Genomic DNA, 23043 nt, shown 5'->3' with positions numbered 1-23043 from the left:
GCTGAAATCATAAACCACAGGGCTCTTTACATAGGAACCTTCTATCTCAGCTTTTTATATCATTAGGAATGTACCCGTGATGAAGGGTTAAACACCTTACCAGGGCAGCGAATACTAGCACGTTGTCTTTATGTGGAACAAAAAGCTGAAATTTGCCTCTTTCCAAGTGCCACCCAGTGGCTCTGGCCTGGCCTTGCATCGCAATACTCAACAAAACTATATTCCTTCTTCTCGTGACTACTTTCTAAGATGTGAATTCAGGTGTCACCTCTCTGAACTACTACAGTTACCAACTCCTTTCCAAGTTCATCCTGTCCTTCTGTACTCATTTGTTGGCTGATGTCCCTTTTCCACATTTTAACTTTAAAAAAAATGTATTCACATAAATGGCAACAGCAATTGAGATTTTAAAACATATTTTTGCTGTGTAAGTTAATATGGAATACCAGACAACACTTGAATTCTTACTACCTGATTTGGATAGTTCTTTAAATTTAGACTGAAAAGTCTCGCTTTCTTTTTTTTTTTTCTTTCTTTCTTTCTTTCTTTCTTGTCTCCATCCACTGCTGAAACCCAGCTGGCCCCTAGGTGGCGCTCACTCTGCTGGTGGCGCCCTAAATTTCAGCCTGGGACTTCATTCCAGTGACTAGGTCTTCCAGACTGCATCATCAGGACTTAGAGAAGCTTATTGGGGAGATATTAAACCACAGGTAGAAACGCAAGGCATGGACAGTGATTTTCATATGTTTCTCCATTCTCATATATAGATATGTCTCTGCTCCCTTAAAATTGGTATGTCCATTATATTCCAGAAGTAAGTTCAAAAACAGGGAACCCTAAACTACTTGAGCATGTCTTTTTAAAAGGTATCTCTGATTTTGGTACCAATCTTTAACCCTTCTGGATAATGAGACAGAAGCCAACCAGCACAAGGTTTTGTTCACTGGTTCTCTAATGTAAGACATGGAAATAATGCAACGTCCACCCTGAAGTGAGGTGGGAGACATGCAGGCTCCACATGGGGGAGGCAGGGGTAGCCGTGTGGCAGACTTCATGTGTGTGAAATTCAGAAGCAGAAAAGGTCTGATCTGACGTGGTTCCCTGAGATGCTAACTGTGACAAAGCAAAGCTTTTCCTTGGGAAACACACTCCTGACATATCCCCAGTATTGGTCATTGGGCAGTATCCACCTGTGGCTGTTGCTAGTGTGCAGTGGGACGGGGAAGGTTACACGCATGACTTCTTCTGAACCTCTGCTCCTTGTTCTTTCATTCCACTGCTTCCTAGGACTTGCATGTGTGCCAGTGTAGGACTCACGGGATTCAACACAGTGTGACGGGATCACTGGCTTGGGGAACAGATCTTATCTCATGTATGTGTACCCTGTACACAAGAGAAGAAAGCACCTTTCTACACTCACAATCCCCTGACCTTACCCCCAGGTATATCACCAACTTTCTTGAGATTAATACAATATATATACTTTTATCTTGCGCTTGTCTGTCACATGTGTGCATTACTTATAAATAGATATACTTTTGATTTTAACAATTTACCAATAAGACAGGTAACTTTTCAGAGTAGAACTTCATGTAAGGAAATTTGCTTTCAGTTTTTCCACTGCTGACCAAATGTTTAATTAAACTGAAACTTTTCCTTTTCTTTGCAAGTTAGAGATTTAGACCTCAGGGAATTCTTATAAACCTACTAGTACTAACTATTTTTTTTTCTAACCTATTTTTTAATTGAGCAAGAAAAATACATTTGACCTTCCTCTGTCGAGCACTGCCATGAGATGGAGAGACAGATTACAGTAACAGAAGCTAAAAGAAACTTTTTTTCCTCTTAGAGAAATATAAATATTCAACTTACCTGTGTTTTCATTTAGAAAAATAGGATTGTAAACTATGTCCAGCATATAGCAAACATATAACTTGGTTTCACATTACATAGACAGTTAAGGAGCAAAAAGATAAAGAAGAAACAGAAGCAGGAACAAGGGAAGAAGGAAGGGGAAGAGAGAGGAAAGATGGGGAAGAGATGAAAGAGGCACACCCAGGAAGGGAAAAGCTCTGAGATGGCAGCCAGGAGAGAGGCAGGCAGGCTGGGGGGATCGCAGACACCTGAGCGGAAGTAAACCTTTCTCGTCACACCCTTTGGTCCCCTGAGCTGCAGGCACCCAGCTAGGAGTGAGCTGTGAACTCTGCTTCACAGCTTTCATAACTGTAACTCAGATGTCATTGGAGGGATAACCTCCAGGCTGCACAGGACAGATGAGGAAATTCCCCTGTGAGCCAAGTGGCCTGAGCAAACTCGCTTGTGAGCCACAGAAAGCTGGGCTGAGAGTGGGATCTCGCCCGAGGGCTGCAGCGTCCCCACCACAGGAAGCAGTCCCGAGCCCAGGACCTTTTACGGGGGCTCACCTCCTCAACCATCTGCTTGACCTTCTTCTGCTGGCAGTGCACCATATCATCCAGGTGCCGGATCCGTTCCCGGAGGCTGGCGGACGCCTCCTCTAGCTGCTGATACCTGATTCAAGGAGAAGAAAGAGCCACTGAGTCCTAAACCAAAGGAGCAACAGCAGCATGGAAAGTCACTGCCTGACAGAACACTGCCAGGAACAAGAAGGGTGCTCCCACGTGCACTCTTCCTACTTGGCATGCGTCCTGGGCGATTAACTACCCATCCACCACTCCATGGTAGAAGGAACATGGGACTCTTCTTCAAGTTCCTACTTGCAAGTTTACCCTCTATGAGGACAGTTTCCATACTCTCCAAGGACTGAGACAGAATTTTTTTTTCACCACTTACAGTATGAGAGGCTCTCTGTTTTGGAGTTAATACAATATCGGACCATCCAGTAAATTACCCTGATTAGGAGACCAGAGAAGGAGAGTCTAGCAAACAACGAAATCTCTGAGATCAAGGGACAGAGTCCTAGAAAGTCTGGAATTACAGTCGTCCACACATCACTTATTTGGGGAACATGGAACACATGTGGAAAGGCCTTCTCTGCACCACAACAGAGGGAACTGCATGGTAAGACATGTCATAGTTTTGTCTTTAAACAGCACAAATCATCCTCTGACTCAGAAACCAAAGGAACCAGCAGAGAGACTCTCCAGTTTTGGGGGCTGCTGGAATGGGGTGCTGGAGGAAGGGTCGGATGGTCTGCTTACCACTCCCCTTTCTGCCAGGTCCCCCCCCAGTGCCACATTAAAGACTAGGTGAGATCCTTTGCAAACTCTGAAGTCACAAAAGAGGAAGGAAAACATGTTTTCTCAGCACATAGCAGGGGGCAGACAGTATGCCCATCAGCACCCTCACATTTACCAACGGTGGCACCATCATCATCATCAACCCCTCCCCCTTTAAAAAAGAATTCCCATTTTACAGATAAGCAAAGCTTCTCAGGAGATTAAATAACTCCCTCCAAATGCTCAAATCACCCCAGCTCCATTTTCCTTCCCCAGAGGGCAGTGCATGGCCTCTCAGTGTTTTGACTTCTAGAAGACATCACGTCCTACTCTCTATTTCCCATGCAGGGTTTTTATAGGCTCATAGCCAGGGGAGAAGGCAAAGTTTGACTGAACAAGGTTTGGAAACAAAGAAAGACATTTTAAAATTAGTTTCCACAGCAATGATATTAGTCACAGGGGATGAATTTTCCCATCCACAAGGTGCATCCTGTGGAGCTGAAGGTCAAGGAGAACATTTATAGACTGAGCTTTTGCACTTGGAACCATCTTTGATGTGCTCTGCTGCACTAACAACCTATCCTGGGCCGTCAGATGGGGCTGTAAGCTCCTCAAGAAATGGGCTGCCTTGGAAGCTCTCAGCCCCATGTTTTGCATGTGTACGTCTGCAACAAGTGATGGGCAAATGAATGAAAATGTGATGACCAAGGGAGTCCAGCAAAGACACAGCATGTCCACCATCTCAACCCACAAGCTAAAGGGCATCACATCTTACCTTTCCTTGTCAGGATCATTTACTTCTCCTGCCATTTCGCTTTCGTGCTCCAGGAGCTGAAGCTGTAGTTGATGGCGTTCCTACAACACACAAACGTGAATATTCTACCCAATGGATCCCAAGTTGGACAGAGAGCATATATCAAGCAATTCCAGCACTACTGAGTTCAGGTCTATATAACACCCCATGGGTTGCATACCCCCAACTCACCAGAGCCCAAAGCTCAAAAATGCCTGATGTGTTGTTTTATATTTATAGCCACATTTATGAGTTAGTGACAAATATCCTGGATAAAGCCATCCAAGGTTTCTTTTTTAAAAAACACTTCATCAGCACAGGCTCAGATGAAAATTTATAGTTCTAAATAATGACAATCAATACTCTCAATCAGTAGCCTGATAGCACAAAATTCTTGATTTTTTTCTGAATCATCAAGAAAAGAGGCCTTGAAATTCAGGTAATATCCTCTGTACTAATCTCGTCAGTGTTTACACAGGTATGTTCGCTTGTGAAAATGTGTTGTGGTGGTCAGAACAATGGCCCTCCGGTGAGGTCCACACCCTGACCCTTGAAACCTAGGAACATTGTTGCCTTACATGCAAAACGGAGCTTTGCAGATATGCTTAGTGATCTTAAAATGGGGAGATTATCCCAGATTATCCAGGTGGGCTCTTATTGGAAGGAGGGAGTTAGATTATAGGCAGAGAGACCGAGAATGGAAATGCTATACTGCTGACTTTGAAGCTGGAAGGATGGAGCCATGTAATTACTGTGGCAATTTATTATAGTAGCATTAGAAAACTAATACATACATCAAGCTGTGCATGAAGATTTGTACAACAAATTTTAAGTGTACACTTCATAATAACATCTCACATTTGTAAATACCTCTGAAACTACCACCCAGTCACAGAACATTATCTGCTCTGCAGAAGGGTCCCTCACAGAATACAACATCTTTACAACATTTTTACTGATCTGAATAAAAAGTGTTTCAAATTCAGCACTCAAAACCAGAAACAGTAAACTAATCTATATAGTGAGAAGCAGTTTGTCCGCAGGCAAAATCCCAAAACAGGTGAGTGCAAAATACGGCACTGCACAGTTCACACCTGTGAACATGCTGTTCACACAGTTTTAACAGAGATTTGGCATGATTCCTGCTCTCAAAGATCTATCTTTGAAAGGGAAAAAGCAGGTAATTCGTATGTCTGATCTTAGCTAAACAAAGCCAGCATTTCTCTAGCCTCCACGGAAAAGACAATTTGAGAAAAGAGATTACATTTCAATCACTAAAGAAAAAGCCAACAGGACTTGGAGAACATTTTGTGTTAGACAAATGCTGGCAGGGAGGGGCAGCCATACCACCTCACTGGACTCCCTCCCATACGCCTCTCACATGGGCCCTACAGGGAAATCAGGGGGGTAAAGTTGGGAACTTTCAGAATCCCAAGGGTACAAGGAAGATAAGCTCTGCAAAACAGGTGCAGCTGAGAAGAGCTAGCACCAGGGGCAGACACTTTGGCAAGGCCGTAATAAAAGAAACAGAGCCACACACTTTTGAGACCCTATGGTATGCCAGGCACCGTGCTTAGCATTTTGCATGCATTTTTCTCATTTACTCCTCACAAAAGCCCTAAGAATAAGAATGACTATGATCAACATTTTACAGAAAAAATCACATTTGGAAGAGTCAAGTAACTGCCCACAACTAGAAAGAGGCAAGATTGAAACCCTGGGCCTGTTTGATTCTAAAACCTATATTTTCAACCACTCCATGGACAGTCTGGCTATAAGGTGGCTTCCCTGCCCAAACTGATCCCTAGTGCTGCCCACTCACCTTGCTTCTTTATGCTGCTGGCAAATCTGCGACCCAGAGAGAGCATGTGCACCAACCAGTACCTTCTGTTATAGAAGGGCCGTCATTGGGGAAAAAGCTCAGCTAAGTTCTAGCAAATGTCATTATGCCCAATCTTCACTAATACGACCTTCAACCAATACTGATGCCAGCCTTAAACATGTTACTTAGCCTTTCTTCAATGAAAGACAGGATTCTGTTTTCCCAAGGAGAAGAGGTGAAACTCTAACAGACTCTTTAGTTTGCTCTGGGTCCTTCCAGATAAAGACACTACCTGGAATGGGAGCCTCCAGCCAGCCCTGAAGCTCCGTAGCACTGAATTTAATGCTGTTCCTGCCCTGGATACACCTGGTCAGGACAAAGCTGGTCATATATTTTGTTATTGCTTACACCTTCATTAGGCTCCCTCCTTAAGGGCCTCACACTCTCACTGCATGACCTGGCAAGGATCATTAATCTTATCTCGTCCTTTGCCCTCTTCCCTAAGGCTGGTCACAGGACTGGAGGGAATGCTGGCTGAAAACATCTATGTTGCTTGTCTGATACCAAACTTGGGGGTGCCAAGACCCCTCAGGCAGCACAAGAAGATGGGACTGGTGTATAACTCTGAGTGAAGTTTCAAGGCCCTTCCAGTTTCTGCTCTAACCCCCACATACCTTTGCCAACAGTATGCAACCTGTCCCTCAGCCCAATCAGGTAAGGCAGATTTGGGAAAGGCCCCCCCACCCTCTCACCTGGCTGTCCTTCCGATAATAAAGCTTTCTCTGCTTCAAACCTGGTGACTCAAGAGATCAGCATATTGCACATAAGGAACTCGAGTCCAGATTTGGGGATCTGTTAACAAGGGGACCATAGAGGGGCATATGTTGCAGACATCAGGGGTAAGGAGGCCACATCTCCGAACCACTAAAAGGCCAGGTACTGACCTTTCTCACATTGTCATTCCTCCCCCGCACCATCAACCTGGAGATCCTCAGTTCAAGTTACAGGGTGCTAGCAGGTCACGGCCTTACCAGGTTGCCAAGCAGGTCACTGCTGTTCTGCAAACTCATGCTACTAAGACCCGTTTTCCAGAACCAGCCACAGCTCTGACTCTAAACTACCACCCTGCCCCAGAGGTCAGCTACCACCTGCCAAAGGCCAGCCTTTTTTTTTCTTCCTTCCCTTCCTTCTTTGTCTCTTTCCTCCCTTCCACCCCTTCTTCCCCTTTCTCCACTTTCTGCTTCCTCCCTTTCTCTAAACTGGCTTTGGTATCTCATCTGATTCCCTACCTCCCACATGCCTCCCCTTCCCCACCCATCAGCCTGCTCGCCAGCCCACAGAGTAGTGCAGCGTCCTCCATGCCAACCTGTGATGTGCCAACCCCCAAGATGCACCCCAGGAATAACATGCGGGGTATTGATGTAATGTTTAAGTAAGGCTTGATTGTTCAATGATTAAACTAAGTTCATGCTTAGGGCCCCAACAAAGCAGGGCCACTAAAATATTAACTTTTGTAAACGATTTTTTACGTAATATTTTTTAAAGCCTCAAAATAGTCACCATAGGAAAAATTAGAACTTAGTTTGACTTCCTTATACTTAATTTTACAGTTTTGACTTTCCAGTTTAAATCACAAATTGGAGGGGTAAGAGGGACCAGGGTTGAGGGTTACTCATGCCCTCAGAGAGGAGTGCACTGCAGAGATGCTAGGGAGTCTGGGCAAGTGGGCCATAGGCCCAAAACGGTGTCTCTTACCTTTTCCATACGTTCAATCAGCCTGTCCAGCTCCCCAATCCTCCGGTCTTTCTCCTCTAGGCTCATCTCTGCTGCTTGCATCTTTTTATTGGCTTCTTCAATTGCTTTCAGAAAACTATTGGTTTCTTCCTGCAAAAGAAACACTGTCCTCAACACAGCCATGGAGCCCCTAGGCTACTAACCGGGATCCAAATAGCTCTGGCCTTGCTAAATCATGATGTCTCTTTAATAGCATGACCTTGGGGTCTAGAAGTATCTCATAGATCATGAACTCAACTTCCATGATGCTGGTTCTCACCTGTGAATAAAGACACATCTAATGGTTTTTTAGGCATTTTTTTCTCTTTTCCCTTGAATCCTTATGACTAAAAGGAGCCTGCCAATGTTATTCCTGCCTTGACTAGATGCTCAGTGTAACTAACTGTATTTGCCAACAATGAAAAGGGAATTGAGGCCAGATCTGGAAATGAATACAGACTGCCTGGATCCTTCGCTCACATTGCAAAGCACCAACTCAGTCAATCAATCACTCAGCATGTTGTTTATTAAGCTTGAAAGACACAAGACAAGGCAGGCATGAATACCTGCTTCCAGGAACTTATGCGCTCTCCTAGAGAAGCTAAGATGTGCGATGTACAGCCCAAATCTAGTAACAGGTACCACAGAAGGACACGGCAAAGAGCAGAGAAAGGTGGGCCCCCAAGGACAGAGGACACTTCCAGTTGTGTGAACGGGCAAGGCTTCATTCATGCAGAGGGCTGCATTTTCAAGGTGTCTGGGGAGCTTAGACAGGATCGAGGATAGGGAAGGAGGAGATTCAAGGTAGAGGAGCAATGGAGTGAGGAAGGAACAGCTGCAGGAAAGCCCAGGATCTGCTCGGATGCTGACAAATGGTGTGATTGGCTAGAGAAAGAGTCTATTTAGAGACAGAGGTTGGGGACTCTTCCAAGTGAGGAGGCGAGTGAGTAAAGGAAGGGAGAGTAAAGGGAGGGGAGAGAATGAGCAAATTCCTTGAACCCTCACGCACGTTAGAGTCCACCAAGTCATCTCTAAGCAGAAACACTCCTATTTAAACCCTTCCAACAATAACAAACCATAAACTCCCCTATATTTTATTAGCAGCTACAGCATACACACCAGGAGAGCCTCCTTCTCGGCAGTGTGCTTCTGCTGCTCTTCGTGCAGCTTTTCTTCATACTGGCTGTACAGCCTCTTGGTCATCTCTCTCATCACCTCGGCATTCGCTTCGTGGGAGGATTCCACCTGCAAGGAGACTCACTTCAGAGCTGCAGCTCCGGCAGGTTCGGGAATGGGCACCTCCCACTCTGTCCATACACCCACCAGGGCTCTGCAATAGACTGAGCAGCAGCACCTCACAGGAAAGGGCAGCAGGAGGGAAGAGGAGCGAGCGGATGCACAGAAAATCAGAAGTGGCACTTTACATTGATTTATCAGGACACAATCAGGACAAAGGCGCTCTACAGGAGTGAATTTTTCAAAAGGCAGGAACTTACCTCTCTAAGTATCAACGCGCCCCACCCCCCAATTTAGTTACTTGTAAAGTGAATTTTCTCTAAAACATGACCCTGTTCCACTGTATTATTAACCCTTTTCTTCAATGACTTTTCTTGTCTAATGTTCTTTTGATCCTGGAGTTTTATTATGTTTTATTCTATCAGTTTTAACAAGCCTTATTCTCTGGATAATAATGTCCACACCCTAACTGACCTCAGAAACATAAGCTTTTTAAATTCTTGAGCATTCTGTTGGGGGCTGAAAATAAGATCACTACATTATTAGAATTGGGTCAGAGTAGGATAAACCATAAAATTAAAAAATAAAAAGATTACCAATAAGAGGAAGGAGGGAGTAAGAAAGGGGATATTACCATATAGATATCCTATTTCTGAATATACTTTGTTTTATACATTTGACTTTGAGCAAAGTAAATAATTTACCTATATAAAACATTAAATATCAAGAAATTATCTACCAAGAACAATCAATGGAAAAGAACACTCTTTTCAAACAAATGGTGCTGGGACAACTGGATAGTCACATGTAGAAGAATGAAGTCAGACACTAATATACCATATACAAAAATTAACTCAAAATATATCAAAAGCTTAAATATATGTGCTAAAATATGTAATATAATATAAAATATAAAACTCTTAGAAGAAAATATAGGTAATCTTTGTGACCTTTGATTAGGCAATGGCTTCTTAAATATGGACAAAAGTATAGGTAACAAAAGACAAATGAATTAGACTTTTATCAATATTCAATATTAGACACTCCTGTGCATCAAGAAAGTGAAAACTCAACCCAGAGAGTGGGAGAAAATACATGCAAACCACATACCTAAGAACTTGTATCCATAATATACAAAGAATTTTTACAACTACATAATAAAATATAAATAGCCAATTTAAGAATGGGCAAAGGGTCTGACAGACACACCAAAGATACACATGACTTATAAGCACAAGAAATGATGCTCAACATCCCGAGATGCAATGTCATGAAGTAGAATGGTGTAGTCTAACTCAGTGAAGTCATCATTTCCTTGCACTTGCTTGACAGTTTGAATTTTTACCATTTTATACCATGTGTTTTTGGTAGAATTCTGCCGTATTATAAAACTGCAGGCAATCCAGGCTAAATGTCGAACTGGCTTCATTTCTGGAGGTACGTTACCAAAACTGTCTGGAATATTTTGTGCTTCTAGTGGTTGCTTCACAGACTTGAGTCTTTCATAAAATGTGTTATCTTCTTCATCTGGGTTCTTTCCAATTCCTCCTTCAAATGTCAAGTCAACCTCTGGGGCAGTATCTTGCCAATTGGAGGGTAAAGTACTTCAGCTGTGCAGTTCACTGTAACTTGTTTCTGGATAATTTCTTCCACAGAAAATTTAAGGCGATATTTATGTCCTCTTCCTGGAATATCCTCCATGCTGGCTTGTTTGACTGTCTGCACCAGAAATACCTTGCGGAGGGGTCCCCTGTTGGTAGTTGATGCAGTTCTCCACCACTGAGGTCACCCGGGAGGCTGGGTAGTGAGTCGGCAGGATTTCCATCTTGGGGAGAAGCAGCTGCGCAAGTGTGAAGCGGCTCTCATTGGGGCTCTCAAATTTAATTTGCATTTCTCTGATGATTAGCGATGCGGAGCATCTTTTCATGTGTCTGTTGGCCATCTGAATTTCTTCTTTGGGTAAGTATCTGTTCAGATCCTCTGACCATTCTTTAATTGGATTATTTGCTTTTTGTTTGTTGAGGTGAGTGAGCTCTTTATATATTTTGGATGTCAACCCTTTATAGGATCTGTCATTTATGAATATATTCTCCCATACTGTAGGATGCCTTTTTGTTCTATTGATGGTGTCCTTTGCTGTACAGAAGCTTTTCAGCTTGATATAGTCCCACTTGTTCATTTTTGCTTTTGTTTCCTTGCCCAGGGAGATATGTTCACAAAGAAGTCGCTCACGTTTTTATCCAAGAGATCTTTGCCTATGTTTTTTTCTAGGAGTTTTATGGTTTCATGACTTACATTCAGGTCTTTGATCCATTTCGAATTTACATTTGTGTGTGGGGTTAGACAGTGATCCAGTTTCATTCTCTTACATGTAGCTGTCCAGTTTTGCCAGCACCATGTGTTGAAGAGACTATCATTCCCCCATTGTATGTCCATGGCTCCTTTATCATGTATTAATTGACCGTATATGTTTGGGTTAATGTCTGGAGTCTCTATCTTGTTCCACTGGTCTGTGGGTCTGTTCTTGTGCCAGTACCAAATTGTCTTGATTACTGTGGCTTTGAAGGAGAGCTTGAAGTTGGGAAGCGAGATCTCCCCTGCTTTATTCTTCCTTCTCAGGACTGCTTTGGCTATTCGGGGTCTTTTGTCTTTCCATATGAATTTCAGAACTATTTGTTCCAGTTCGTTGAAGAATGCTGTTGGTATTTTGATAGGGATTGCATCGAATCTGTAGATTGCTTTAGGCAGGATGGCCATTTTGACAATATTAATTCTTCCTACCCAAGAGCAGGGGATGAATTTCCATTTGTCAGTGTCCTCTTTAATTTCTCTTAAGAGTGTCTTATAGTTTTCAGAGTATAGGTCTTTCAGTGCCTTGGTTAGGTTTATTCCTAGGTATTTTACTCTTTTTTGACGCAATTGTGAATGGAATTGTTTTCCTGATTTCTCTTTCTGCTTGTTCATCGTCAGTGTATAGAAATGCAACATATTTCTGTGTATTAATTTTGTATCCTGCAACTTTGTTGTACCATCCTTGCATGCCTGAGATGAATCCCATATCATGCTGTATGATCCTCTTGACATATTTTTGAATTCGGTTTTTGCTAATATTTTTTTGAGTATTTTTGCATCTATGTTCATCAGGGATATTGGTCTGTAATTTTCATTTTTGGTGGGGTCTTTGCCTGGTTTGGATTTAGAGTGATGCTGGCTTCACAGAATGCGACTGGAAGTATTCCCACCTCTTCTGTTTTTTGTAAAACTTTAAGGAGAGGGGCGGAGCCAGGATGGCGGTGTGAGTAGAGCAGTGGAAATCTCCTCCCAAAAACACATAGAGCTATGAAAATATAACAAAGAAAAATCTTCCTAAAATAGAGACCACAGGACACAGGACAACATCCAGACCACATCCACACCTGCAAGGAACCAGCGCCTTGCGAAGGGGGTAAGATACAAGCCCCGGCCCGGCGGGACCCGAGCGCCCGTCCCCCCGGCTCCTGGCGGGTGGAGAGAAACCGGAGCGTTTTTTTTTTTTTTTTGGCGAGAGCTTTTTGGAAGCCTTAGAGGGACGGGCCCCCGTTGCTGGGGAGGTAGGGTGGCGGGACCGGTGAGCAGGTGCCTGGGAACAGCGCTGGAGGACAAAGAACACCCCGCGTTTCTCCCTGCGGGACCGGCGGGCGGGTGCCTGAGACCGGTGCCTGAGGACGGAGGAAGTCGCGCGTTTTTCCCCTTTTTTTTTTTTTTTTCTCTTTTTGGCGAGCGCTTTTTGGAAGCCTTGAAGGGACGGGGACCCCAGTGCTAGGGAGGCAGGGTGGCGGGACTGGTGAGCGGGTGCCTGGGACCGGCGCCTGAGGACAAAGAATATCCCACGTTTTTCCCTGCGGGACCGGTGGGCGGGTGCCTGAGACCGGCACTTGAAGACAGAGGAAATCGCGCGTTTTTCCCCTTCTTTTTTCTCTTTTCTGCGAGTGCTTTTTGGAAGCCTAAAAGGGACAGGGACCCCGGTGCTAGGGAGGCAGGGCGGCGGGACTGGTGAGCGGGTGCCTGGGACCGGCACCTGAGGACAAAGAATATCCCGCGTTTTTCCCTGTGGGACCGGTGGGTGGGTGCCTGAGAACGGCACCTGAGGACGGAAGAAATCGCGCGTTTTTCCCCTTTTTTTCTCTCTTTTTGGCGAGTGCTTTTTGGAAGCCTTGAAGGGACAGGGACCCCGGTGCTAGGGAGGCAGGGCGGCGGGACTGGTGAGCGGGTGCCTGGGACCAGTGCCTGAGGACAAAGAATATCGAGCGTTCCTTCCCTGCGGGACTGGTGGGTGGGTGCTTTTTGGAAGCCTTGAAAGGACAGGGACCCTGGTGCTAGGGAGACAGGGCAGCAGGACCAGTGAGCGGGTGCCTGGGACCGGCACCTGAGGACAAAAAAAAAAAATCGCTTGTTTTTTCCTTTTTGTTGCTGTTGTTGTTTTGGTTTGGAGAGTGCTTTTTGGAAGTCTTAAAGGGGCAGGACAGGTCACTTAGACCAGAGGCAGGGAATCTGGGGATCTCTGGGCACTCTAACCCCCTGGGCAGCAGGGAGCACAGAGGCCCCTTACGGAGATAAATAGTCTCCTGGCTGCTCCCCCTCCAACGGGGCTCCACCATTTTGGAGGAACAGCCCCAGCCAGGCCAAGCCCACAGCAACAGCGGAGATAAACCCCAAAGCAACTGGGCAGGAAGCAGAAGCCCTGTCTGCGCACAGCTGCCCAGCACAAGCCACTAGAGGTCGCTATTCTCCCAGGAAAAGGCTACAAACCAACAAGAAGGGAAGCTCTTCCAGCGGTCACTTGTACCAGCTCTACAAACTATCTCTATCACCATGAAAAGGCAAAACTACAGGCAGACAAAGATCACAGAGACAACACCTGAGAAGGAGACAGACCTAACTAGTCCTCCTGAAAAAGAATTCAAAATAAAAATCATGAACATGCTGACAGAGATGCAGAAAAAAATGCAAGAGCAATGGGATGAGATGCAGAGAAAAATGCAAGAGCAGTGGGATGAAGTCCGGAAGGAGATCACAGATGTCAGGAAAGAGATCACAGAAGTGAAACAATCCCTGGAAGGATTTATAAGCAGAATGGATAAGATGCAAGAGGCCATTGAAGGAATAGAAGCCAGAGAACAGGAACGTATAGAAGCTGACATAGAGAGAGATAAAAGGATCTCCAGGAATGAAACAACACTAAGAGAAATATGTGACCAATACAAAAGGAAAAACATTCGTATTATAGGGATACCAGAAGAGGAAGAAAGAGGAAAAGGGATAGAAAGTGTCTTTGAAGAAATAATTGCTGAAAACTTCCCCAAACTGGGGGAGGAAATAATCGAACAGACCATGGAATTATACAGAACCCCCAACAGAAAGGATCCAAGGAGGACAACACCAAGACACATAATAATTAAAATGGCAAGGATCAACGACAAGGAAAGAGTTTTAAAGGCAGCTAGAGAGAAAAAGGTCACCTATAAAGGAAAACCAATCAGGCTAACATCAGACTTCTCAACAGAAACCCTACAGGCCAGAAGAGAATGGCATGATATACTTAATGCAATGAAACAGAAGGGCCTTGAACCAAGGATACTGTATCCAGCACGACTATCATTTAAATATGATGGTGGGATCAAACAATTCCCAGACATGCAAAAGCTGAGGGAATTTGCTTCCCACAAACCACCTCTACAGGGCATCCTACAGGGACTGCTCTAGATGGGAGCACCCCTAAAAAGAGCACAGAACAAAACACACAACATATGAAGAATGGAGGAGGAGGAATAAGAAGGGAGAGAAGAAAAGAATCTCCAGACAGTGTATATAACAGCTCAATAAGCGAGCTAAGTTAGGCAGTAAGATACTAAAGAAGCTAACCTTGAACCTTTGGTAACCACGAATCTAAAGCCTGCAATGGCAATAAGTACATATCTTTCAATAGTCACCCTAAATGTAAATGGACTTAATGCACCAATCAAAAGACATAGAGTAATAGAATGGATAAAAAAGCAAGACCCATCTATATGCTGCTTACAAGAAACTCACCTTAAACCCAAAGATAAGCATAGACTAAAAGTCAAGGGATGGAAAAACATATTTCAGGCAAACAACAGTGAGAAGAAAGCAGGGGTTGCAGTACTAATATCAGACAAAATAGACTTCAAAACAAAGAAAGTAACAAGAGATAAAGAAGGCCACTACATAATGATAAAGGGCTCAGTCCAACAAGAGGATATAACCATTCTAAATATATATGCACCCAATACAGGAGCACCAGCATATGTGAAGCAAATACTAACAGAACTAAAGAGGGAAATAGACTGCAATGCATTCATTGTAGGAGACTTCAACACACCACTCACCCCAAAGGATAGATCCACCGGGCAGAAAATAAGTAAAGACACACAGGCACTGAACAACACACTAGAACAGATGGACCTAATAGACATCTATAGAACTTTACATCCAAAAGCAACAGGATATACATTCTTCTCAAGTGCACATGGAACATTCTCCAGAATAGACCACATACTAGCTCACAAAAAGAGCCTCAGTAAATTCCACAATATTGAAATTCTACCAACCAATTTTTCAGACCACAAAGGTATGAAAGTAGAAATAAATTCTACAAAGAAAACAAAAAGGCTCACAAACACATGGAGGCTTAACAACATGCTACTAAATAATCAATGGATCAATGAACAAATCAAAATAGAGATCAAGGAATATATAGAAACAAATGACAACAACAACACTAAGCCCCAACTTCTGTGGGATGCAGCGAAAGCAGTCTTAAGAGGAAAGTATATAGCAATCCAGGCACACTTGAAGAAGGAAGAACAATCCCAAATGAATAGTCTAACATCACAATTATTAAAACTGGAAAAAGAAGAACAAATGAGGCCTAAAGTCAGCAGAAGGAGGGACATAATAAAGATCAGAGAAGAAATAAACAAAATTGAGAAGAATAAAACAATAGCAAAAATCAACGAAACCAAGAGCTGGTTCTTTGAGAAAATAAACAAAATAGATAAGCCTCTAGCCCAACTTATTAAGAGAAAAAGAGAGTCAACACAAATCAACATAATCAGAAATGAGAATGGAAAAATCACGACAGACTCCACAGAAATACAAAGAATTATTAAAGACTACTATGAAAACCTATATGCCAACAAGCTGGAAAACCTAGAAGAAATGGACAACTTCCTAGAAAAATACAACCTCCCAAGACTGACCAAGGAAGAAACACAAAAGTTAAACAAACCAATTACAAGCAAAGAAATTGAAACAGTAATCAAAAAACTACCCAAGAACAAAACCCTGGGGCCGGACGGATTTACCTCGGAATTTTATCAGACACACAGAGAAGACATAATACCCATTCTCCTTAAAGTGTTCCACAAAATAGAAGAAGAGGGAATACTCCCAAACTCATTCTATGAAGCCAACATCACCCTAATACCAAAACCAGGAAAAGACCCCACCAAAAAAGAAAATTACAGACCAATATCCCTGATGAATGTAGATGCAAAAATACTCAATAAAATATTAGCAAACAGAATTCAACAGTATATCAAAAGGATCATACACCATGACCAAGTGGGGTTCATCCCAGGGATGCAAGGATGGTACAACATTCGAAAATCCATCAACATCATCCACCACATCAACAAAAAGAAAGACAAAAACCACATGATCATCTCCATAGATGCTGAAAAAGCATTTGACAAAATTCAACATCCATTCATGATAAAAACTCTCAGCAAAATGGGAATAGAGGGCAAGTACCTCAACATAATAAAGGCCATATATGATAAACCCACAGCCAGCATTATACTGAACAGTGAGAAGCTGAAAGCATTTCCACTGAGATCGGGAACCAGACAGGGATGCCCACTCCCCCCACTGTTATTTAACATAGTACTGGAGGTCCTAGCCACGGCAATCAGACAAAACAAAGAAATACAAGGAATCCAGATTGGTAAAGAAGAAGTTAAACTGTCACTATTTGCAGATGATATGATACTGTACATAAAAAACCCTAAAGACTCCACTCCAAAACTACTAGAACTGATATCGGAATACAGCAAAGTTGCAGGATACAAAATCAACACACAGAAATCTGTAGCTTTCCTATACACTAACAACGAATCAATAGAAAGAGAAATCAGGAAAACAATTCCATTCACCATTGCATCAAAAAGAATAAAATACCTAGGAATAAACCTAACCAAGGAAGTGAAAGACTTATACTCTGAAAACTACAAGTCACTCTTAAGAGAAATTAAAGGGGACACTAATAAATGGAAACTCATCCCATGCTCATGGCTAGGAAGAATTAATATCGTCAAAATGGCCATCCTGCCCAAAGCAATATACAGATTTGATGCAATCCCTCTCAAATTACCAGCAACATTCTTCAATGAATTGGAACAAATAATTTCAAAAGTTCATATGGAAACACCAAAGACCCCGAATAGCCAAAGCAATCCTGAAAAAGAAGAATAAAGTAGGGGGGATCTCACTCCCCAACTTCAAGCTCTACTACAAAGCCATAGTAATCAAGACAATTTGGTACTGGCACAAGAACAGAGCCACAGACCAGTGGAACAGATTAGAGACCCCAGAAATTAACCCAAACATATATGGTCAATTAATATTTGATAAAGGAGCCATGGACATACAATGGCAAAATGACAGTCTCTTCAACAGATGGTGCTGGCAAAACTGGACAGCTACATGTAGGAGAATGAAACTGGACCATTGTCTAACCCCATATACAAAGGTAAACTCAAAATGGATCAAAGACCTGAATGTAAGGCATGAAACCATTAAACTCTTGGAAAAAAACATAGGCAAAAACCTCTTAGACATAAACATGAGTGATCTCTTCTTGAACATATCTCCCCGGGCAAGGAAAACAACAGCAAAAATGAGCAAGTGGGACTACATTAAGCTGAAAAGCTTCTGTACAGCAAAAGACACCATCAATAGAACAAAAAGGAACCCTACAGTATGGGAGAATATATTTGAAAATGACAGATCCGATAAAGGCTTGACGTCCAGAATATATAAAGAGCTCACACGCCTCAACAAACAAAAAACAAATAACCCAATTAAAAAATGGGCAGAGGAACTGAACAGACAGTTCTCCAAAAAAGAAATACAGATGGCCAAGAGACACATGAAAAGATGCTCCACATCGCTAATTATCAGAGAAATGCAAATTAAAACTACAATGAGGTATCACCTCACACCAGTAAGGATAGCTGCCATCCAAAAGACAAACAACAACAAATGTTGGCGAGGCTGTGGAGAAAGGGGAACCCTCCTACACTGCTGGTGGGAATGTAAATTAGTTCAACCATTGTGGAAAGCAGTTTGGAGGTTCATCAAAATGCTCAAAACAGACCTACCTTTTGACCCAGGAATCCCACTCCTAGGAATTTACCCTAAGAACGCAGCAATCAAGTTTGAGAAAGACAGATGCACCCCTATGTTTATCGCAGCACTATTTACAATAGCCAAGAATTGGAAGCAACCTAAATGTCCATCGGTAGATGAATGGATAAAGAAGATATGGTACATATACACAATGGAATACTACTCAGCCATAAGAAGTGGAAAAATCCAACCATTTGCAGCAACATGGATGGAGCTGGAGAGTATTATGCTCAGTGAAATAAGCCAAGTGGAGAAAAAGAAATACCAAATGATTTCACTTATCTGAGGAGTATAGGAACAAAGGAAAAACTGAAGAAACAAAACAGCAGCAGAATTACAGAACCCAAAAATGGACTAACAGGTACCAAAGGGAAAGGAACTGGGGAGGATGGGTGGGCAGGGAGGGATAAGGGGGGGGAAGAAAAAGGGGGTTATTAAGATTAGCATGCATGGGGGGGAGGGAGCAAGGGGAGGGTGGGCTGCACAACACAGAGAGGACAAGTAGTGACTCTACAACATTTTGCTAAGCTGATGGACAGTAACCGTAATGTGGTTGTTAGGGGGGACCTGATATAGGGGAGAGCATAGTAAACATAGTATTCCTCATGTAAGTGTAGATTAAAAATTTAAAAAAAAAAAAAAAAAAAAAGAAAGAAAGAAAGAAAGAAGGAAAAGGGGGATTACTCCTTAACAGGATAAAACTATTGGTAAATCAAAGATCAACGCATGCTTTAAATATCCTTAATGTTGATCACTTAAAGGGTGTCAGATGATCAGCTATGGAGGTACTCTTTTCTGATAATATTCCTTTCTCTTAATTTTTTAAAAAAAAAAAGCAGTTACTGTGTGCTGACCTCCAATGAGTTCTACACAGTGGTATAGAGGGCATGTCAAAGTGTGGGCAAAGGGTCTGTTTGTTTCTATGCAGGAGATCAAGGCCTAGCTTGGATACCCAGAAAATGAACTAAGATACGATATGAGGAGGAGCTTCCGGCATCAGCACTCTCTGGAGGACTTGTGCCGGGGGATGATCATCAAAAAGCCTCCACAGGGATTCGGACGATGCTGCGGTTGTGGCTGCATCCAGCCCACCATCTCCTGGACTTGCCATAAGAATGAGGAGGGAGATGTCTAGGCTGGCATGTGCATACAGTGAGACAACGAATTTGACCGGATCTGTACTGTTGGAACTCAACCAGGAGTTGGGAGGGGTGCAAGTTGTAGCACTCCAAAATCTCATGACTATAGACTATCTATGGTTAAAAGAACATATGGGATGTGAACAGATCCCAGAAATGGGCTGCTTTAATTTGTCTGATGGTTCAAGTACAGTTGGACAATATCCATCATATCATAGATAAATTTTCACAAATGCCTAGGGTGCCTAAATGGTTTTCTTGGCTTCACTGGAGATGGATGGTAATTATAGATTTGCTTTGTTTATGTCACCGTATTCCTATTATGTTAATATATGTGTGCCAATTAGTAGTTTAAAACCTATACATACTTAAGGTACTATACAAGAAGATATGTCAAAGAAATAATCAATCCTCCCAAGTTTCCTTCGTATGCTACATCTATAGCTTTTCTTCTTCCTTCCTAATTACAACCCTTAAATAGAATTCGTGCCTCATATCGAATTTACCGAGTATCATAATTCCTCCAGGTGGTAAAGATACCTTGAGACAAGTGCTGGGCATAGAAGCCACAGGGTATAAATCTGCAAAGAAGTAAAAAGCTAACCTTTGCAAACAATATGGCTTCTCTCTCACTTACCAACTTTACATTTCCCTGTATGGCCCCGGAAGATGACTGGTTAGCCAGAGACGGGTAAGATTCCTCAAGGGAGGAACAACCTAAGACAGGCACAGTCGCAGGGGGGCCATCAGGTGAGAATTTGGGGATCAACAGAGGTGAGGCTCAGAACCTCACCCCCCCTGCTTTGAGAGAAATCTTCTGCATCCGTGGATGTCTTGATGCCCTTGTCTAGCCTGGATTAATACTTAGTCCATAGGCACACACCTGATCATCTGATCATCTACATTTGCCTTCTTACAGCACTAAACTATGTTTTCTACCTTTATCTTGCATCTACCTACCACTTCAGCATTTTATTAAAAATAAAAATAATAATAATAGTAGGAGAAATGGGGGATCAACATATAGATCAAGTACAAAAATCAAACGAATATTCATATTTGACCTGATTGTTTATAGGTCATATTGCATGATCAAAACCGAAAGTTTCTGTGATGACTGCCCTTGTACTGTTCACCATGTAAGAATTTATTCACTATGTAAGAATTCGTTCACCATGTAAGAACTTGTTCGTTATGCTTCAGAAGATTGGAGACTGACGAGAATTAGGCTTGAGATGGATTAATGATTGTACATTGAGCGTTGACCCCCCTATACTGAATTTTATTGTTGTTAACAACCATTTGATCAATAAATATGAGAGATGCCCTCTCAAAAAAATAAAAAAAATAAAAAAAATAAAAAAACTAAACTTTAAGGAGAATGGGTATTTTGTCTTCTCTAAATGTCTGATAAAATTCAGCAGTGAATACATCTGGACCAGGAGTTTTATTCTTGGGTAGTTTTTTGATTACCAATTCAATTTCTTTGCTGGTAATTGGTCTGTTTAGATTTTCTGTTTCTTCCTTGGTCAGTCTTGGAAGGTTGTATTTTTCTAGAAAGTTGTCCCTTTCTTGTACTTTATCCAGCTTGTAGCATACAGATTTTCATAGTATTCTCTAATAATTCTTTGTATTTATGTGATGTCTGTCATGATTTTTCCTCTCTCATTTCTGATTCTGTTCATATGTGTAGATTCTCTTTTTCTCTTAATAAGTCTGGCTAGGGGCTTATCTATTTTGTTTATTTTCTTAAAGAACCACCTCTTGGTTTCATTTATTTTTTCTATTGTTTTATTCTTCTCAATTTTATTTATTTCTTCTCTGATTTTTATTATGTCCCTCCTTCTGCTGACTTTGGGCCTCATTTGTTCTTCTTTTTCCAGTTTAAATAATTGTGAATTTAGCCTATTCATTTGGGATTGTTCTTCCTTCTTTAAATATGCCTGGATTGCTATATACTTTCCTCTTAGAACTGCCTTCGCTGTATCCCAGAGAAGCTGGGGCATTGTGCTGTTTTTGTCATTTGTCTCCATATGTTGCTTGATCTCTGTTTTAATTTGGTCATTGATCCATTGATTATTTAGGAGCACGTTGTTAAGCCTCCATGTGTTTGTGAGCCTTTTTGCTTTCTTTGTACAATTTATTTCTAATTTTATACCTTTGTGATCTGAGAAGTTGGTTGGTACAATTTCAATCATTTTGAATTTACTGGGGCTCTTTTTGTGGCCTAGTATGTGGTCTATTCTGGAAAATGTTCCATGTGCACTTGAGAAGAATGTGTATCCTGCTGCTTTTGGGTGTAGAGTTCTGTAGATGTCTGTTAGGTCCATCTGTTCTAGTGTGTTGTTCAGTGCCTCTGTGTCCTTACTGATTTTCTGTCTGGTTGATCTGTCCTTTGGAGTGAGTGGTGTGTTGAAGTCTCCTAAAATGAACACACTGCATTCTATTTCCTCCTTTAATTCTGTTAGTATTTGTTTCACATATGTTGGTGCTCCTGTGTTGGGTGCATATATATTTATAATGGTTATATCCTCTTATTAGACTGACCCCTTTATCATTATGTAATGTCTTTCTTTATCTGTTGTTACTTTCTTTGTTTTGAAGTCTATTTTGTCTGATACAAGTACTGCAACACCTGCTTTTTTTCTCCCTGTTGTTTGCATGAAATATCTTTTTCCATTCCTTCACTTTTAGTCTGTGAATGTCTTCAGGTTTGAGTTGAGTCTCTTGTAAGCAGCATATAGATGGTTCTTGCTTTTTTATCCATTCTATTACTCTGTGTCTTTTGATTGGTGCATTCAGTCCATTTACATTTAGGGTGATTATTGAAAGATATGTACTTATTATCATTGCAGGCTTTGGATTCAAAGGTTCAAGGGCAGCTTCTTTACTATCTAACCATCTAACTTTAACTCACTTATTATGCTATTAAAAACACAGTCTGATGATTCTTTAGTTCTCTCCCTTCTTTTTCTTCCTCCTCCATTCTTTATATTAGGTGTTTTATTATGTACTCTTTTGTGTTTCCCTTAACTGCTTGTGTGGATAGCTGATCTTATTTTTTGCCTTTAGTTAGTATTTGGTTGGTCTGCTTTCTTTTCTGTGATTTTTTTTTCTCTGGTGACATCTATTTAGCCGTAGGAGCAGTTCCATCTAGAGCAGTCCCTTTAAAATACACTGTAGAGGTGGTTTGTTGGAGGTAAAATCCGTCAACTTTTGCTTATCTGGGGATTGTTTAATCCCTCCTTCATATTTAAAGGATAATAATGCTGGATACCGTATTCTTGGTTCAGGGCCTTTCTGTTTCATTGCATTAAATATATCATGCCATTCTCTTCTGGCCTGTAAGGTTTCTTTTGAGAAGTCTGATGATAACCTGATGGGTTTCCTTTGTAGGTAATCTTTTTTGTCTCTCTGGCTGCTTTTAATACCCTCTCTTTGTCTTTCATTTTTGCCATTTTAATTATTATATGTCTTGGTGTTGTCCTCCTTGGGTCCCTTGTGTTGGGAGGTATGTGGGCTTCCATGGTCTGAGAGACTATTTCCTTCCCCAGTTTGGGGAAGTTTTCAGCAATTATTTCTCCAAAGACACTTTCTATCCCTTTTTTTCTCTCT

At 42.0% G+C, this 23043-nt stretch overlaps 1 protein-coding gene and 1 pseudogene across 3 annotated transcripts in view; both read right to left on the bottom strand.

Annotated features, from left to right (window-relative positions):
• Positions 1–23043, bottom strand: part of MYZAP (myocardial zonula adherens protein) — a 98251-nt gene that overhangs the window by 38296 nt on the left and 36912 nt on the right. For all 3 annotated transcript variants that reach the window (XM_073211905.1, XM_073211903.1, XM_073211904.1), the window contains 4 exons: positions 8705–8830; positions 7568–7696; positions 3973–4052; positions 2424–2529 (listed from right to left, as the gene is read on the bottom strand). In XM_073211905.1, coding sequence (XP_073068006.1) covers positions 2424–2529; positions 3973–4052; positions 7568–7696; positions 8705–8830 — 441 coding nt within the window. The remainder of the gene's footprint in view (positions 1–2423; positions 2530–3972; positions 4053–7567; positions 7697–8704; positions 8831–23043) is intronic.
• Positions 8742–12254, bottom strand: LOC140843167 (latexin pseudogene; annotated as a pseudogene).

The sequence above is a fragment of the Manis javanica genome, chromosome 8, assembly GCF_040802235.1.
Source record: "Manis javanica isolate MJ-LG chromosome 8, MJ_LKY, whole genome shotgun sequence".
NCBI lineage: Eukaryota > Metazoa > Chordata > Mammalia > Pholidota > Manidae > Manis > Manis javanica.
The sequence above is the reverse complement of the archived record's forward strand: the minus strand, read 5'-3'. Positions and strand labels throughout refer to the sequence as shown.